Source organism: Acanthisitta chloris, unplaced genomic scaffold (genome assembly GCF_000695815.1).
Source record: "Acanthisitta chloris isolate BGI_N310 unplaced genomic scaffold, ASM69581v1 scaffold22269, whole genome shotgun sequence".
NCBI classification, from domain to species: Eukaryota; Metazoa; Chordata; class Aves; order Passeriformes; family Acanthisittidae; genus Acanthisitta; species Acanthisitta chloris.
Window position 1 is genome coordinate 217 of NW_008693499.1, and position 3,200 is coordinate 3,416.

The 3,200-nt window shown below is 46.3% G+C and overlaps 1 protein-coding gene across 1 annotated transcript in view; it reads left to right on the top strand.

Annotated features, from left to right (window-relative positions):
• Positions 1-453: 453 nt before the first annotated feature.
• The window catches only part of LOC103810206 (alpha-2-macroglobulin-like protein 1), a gene marked incomplete at its 5' end in the record, with an annotated part of 15,477 nt that continues 12,730 nt past the window's right edge, over positions 454-3,200 (top strand). The window contains 5 exon segments of the mRNA XM_009083098.1: positions 454-568; positions 954-1,063; positions 1,586-1,753; positions 1,992-2,222; positions 2,881-2,944. Coding sequence (XP_009081346.1) covers positions 454-568; positions 954-1,063; positions 1,586-1,753; positions 1,992-2,222; positions 2,881-2,944 — 688 coding nt within the window.

Consider the following 3,200-nt stretch of genomic DNA (forward strand, 5'->3'; position numbering starts at 1 on the left):
TTATGTTTTCTACAAAGCTGGAAAGTTGACAATATTGTAACTTTGATTAAACTGCGATGCATGTTTTGATTTCTATTTTTACATTATGAATTACACATATTCACATATATAAAACAGAAAATACAGGATTTAAAATGTGAACCATGTCTATGTATCATAGAATCATAGAATAATTTGGGTTGGAAGGGACCTTTAAAAGTCATCTAGTCCAACCCCCCTGCAATGAGCAGGGGCACCTTCAGTTAGATCAGGTTGCTCAGAACCTTGTCCAGTCTGACCTTGAATGTTTTCGGGGATGGAGCATCCACCACCTCTCTGGGAAACCTGTTCCAGTGTTTTACTGCATTATTATTTATTGTAGTCAACAGTTACGACAGAATGACTCATACCTTGCACCTTTGATTTCTTCCTTTCTCCTCAGCCCCAAATAATACCTACCAATCTCTATTGCAGACAGCGAGGAATGGGTGTTTCACAACCTCTGTAAGCACATCAGTCTTCAGTTTGGCTCCCAGTGAGGAAGACAGCAAACTCCAAGCAGACGCCTCCCTCCTGGAGATGGGCACAGGTATCCAGGGGGCTCAGCAGGGAAGGTATAAGGGCAAGAGGAACCATTCTGGGCATCTGAGGGCCAGAGATGACACACCTTCCCCTCTCCTCCTCCCTGCTGCTGGGACCACCCCAGGATACAGAGAACTACTCTGCCAGCAGCAGGCAGATGATGTGTGGCTAAGAGTGTAGTCTGTGAGGCTACAAAGGGGCTCGCAGACATCTTAACTAAGGAAGGAGCTGCCACAGCAGCAGTCTCCAAACCTTGAAGAATGCTGGTGTTGGGTAGGAATTTTGAGACACTCTGCTTAGAGGGGTTGTGAATAACAAAGTGAGATTAAACTAGGGTGCAGTAGTCACCTCTGATACTGATCCTGCTTCCCTTGCATTCTGCATTCCAACAGGGGTGCAGATCAACACCTCCAGACAAATCCTCATCTCCAGAACAGCTGCAAGGGCAGTGTTTGAGACACACAATGAATATTACATCCCTGGAGTACCCTACAGGGGAAAGGTGATTTTCTTCCCTTGCTTTTTCAATCCCCACCATTTGCCAAGGAATAGAGTGTCTAGTAAATTTTGCTGACCCAAACCATTTTCTGCTCCTCAGATAGACTACTTTACCTTGCAGTGTCACACTACTTGACAGCGTGGCTCCAGTTGCAGCATTTCGGATTCCATGTTGTGTTTACACCTCCAGCTTCTGCTGAGAACGATGAGTGGTGTCTCAGCACAGCTGCTGGGATGCAAGGATGCCTCAGCTGCTGCCTAGGAGATAAGCTCCTCATGCTTTAGTCTAATGCACCTTTTGGAGCAAACAGATTTTAATCATGCTCAGCTTAGCTTTAGAGATGAGTCAGTTGTACAGTTCTCTTGTCTTCTTGGGGCCAGACTGAAGTTAAGGACACCTACACAGGAGGGTCTATGTTTAGCAGAGAGAGGAAGGTTTTGGATATGACATTGGAAGAAATATCTGACTTTGTCTTTCCTGATTATATCTGACTTTGTCTTTCCTACTTCACCCTGTTGTCACCAGATCAAGGTTCAGGATCACTATGGAAATGCTATGAAAAACAGGAAAGTTTATCTTGTGATAAGGTTCATGAGGAGGCGGTTTATCAAAACATACATCACAGATGGTAGTGGAATAGCATCATTCAACCTGGACACAACTGTCTGGAACAGCTCATCAGTCTCTTTGGAGGTAAATACCACCTCTGCATACAGGAAAGTGAGAAACTTTGAACTCTGACAGTCCTCCCCACTCCTGCCCTGCAGCCCCCCTATCTGCTCAGTCCTGGGCTCACCACACAGCTCTGCCTGTGCAGAGCCAGCAGGAAGGCATCAAGCCAACAGCCTTTCCCAAACCAAGCTGATGACATCCTAATAAAGCATCGAAGCATGAAACTTTTGATTTCTATGTGTCTCTGGTCCTCTTTCAGGGAAGGTTCACACTGGAAGATCTCATACACACACCTCGAAAATCTGACTTCAGTTACACAAATGCTTACCACCACCTGCAGCCCTTCCATATGACAACCAAGAGCTTCTTGGACATACACCCACCTACAGACACACTGCCTTGTGGGTTGAAGCAGAATGTCCAGGTGACCTTCACACTCAATCGGGATGACCTGGGAGAAGACACCAGCCGTATAGGTTTTGTGTATTATGTGAGTAAGGGTAGTAGATGACATGGGGGGAACGTCTGCACTGATGGGACCAGGCCCAAATAAAAAGTTGAGGGTGTAATTTAGGTCATCCCTGAAGGGATGACAGGAAAGACTTGTTCTCAGAGAAACCAGGCAAATGCTACACCCAGCCTGGCCACATTGTGATCCTGGTGTTGGGACCCCAGACAGCTCCATGGATGGAAGGAGACTTCTGCATTTGTAGCCCATTACCCCCTTAGCCTCTGCCAAGGCTGCAGCTAGAAGTGTCTTGTGCAAAGTCTGCTGGCAAACTCTTTTCCCTTTTAAGATGAATGGGGTATCATTCTGATTATCAAACAGCTGCTCAGTTGAGATGGCTTTTCGTCTGGCTTGGAGACTGGTCTGCTAGAGGGGAAATACCATACTCATCACTCATTTATCTCCTGTGAACCCTCTACCCATCCATTTTCCTAACTGGACAGAATTGACCAGAATCTCCTGTGTTAAATCTTCTCCTCCCACACTGTGATGTCTGCAAATCTGCTGGACTTGAAGTCTGGGGTGGGATTGGATGCACAATTTATTTTGGTTGTTTATGAGGGCAAGATGCATGTGGGTGAGTGTGACTGCACTCCGATGGCAAAGAGCAGTCTGGTCATCCCATGTCCCTCCTTCACAGGTCACTGGCAAGACTGGAATTGTTGTCAGGGGACAGAGGAGTATCCAGGTCGGGAAACTGAACAGTAAGTTTGTGGCACTCAGTGGGTTTCTAGGTTGGATAGTGAGAGTTGTCAGAGTTTCTCCCAAATTCCCTCAATCTATAGGTCCTAAGCAGTCAGTGAACAGGACAGAGGGAGTCCAAGAAAGCAATTGTGGCAGCTGGAAGAGAGCAAAAAGAAAATGAAAGAAACAATGATGGAAAGAGAGACTGGGACAACCTGGGGAAAGATGGAGTACATACAAAGATGCAGAGAATGGAGGGAGGGGGCAGACAGTGCA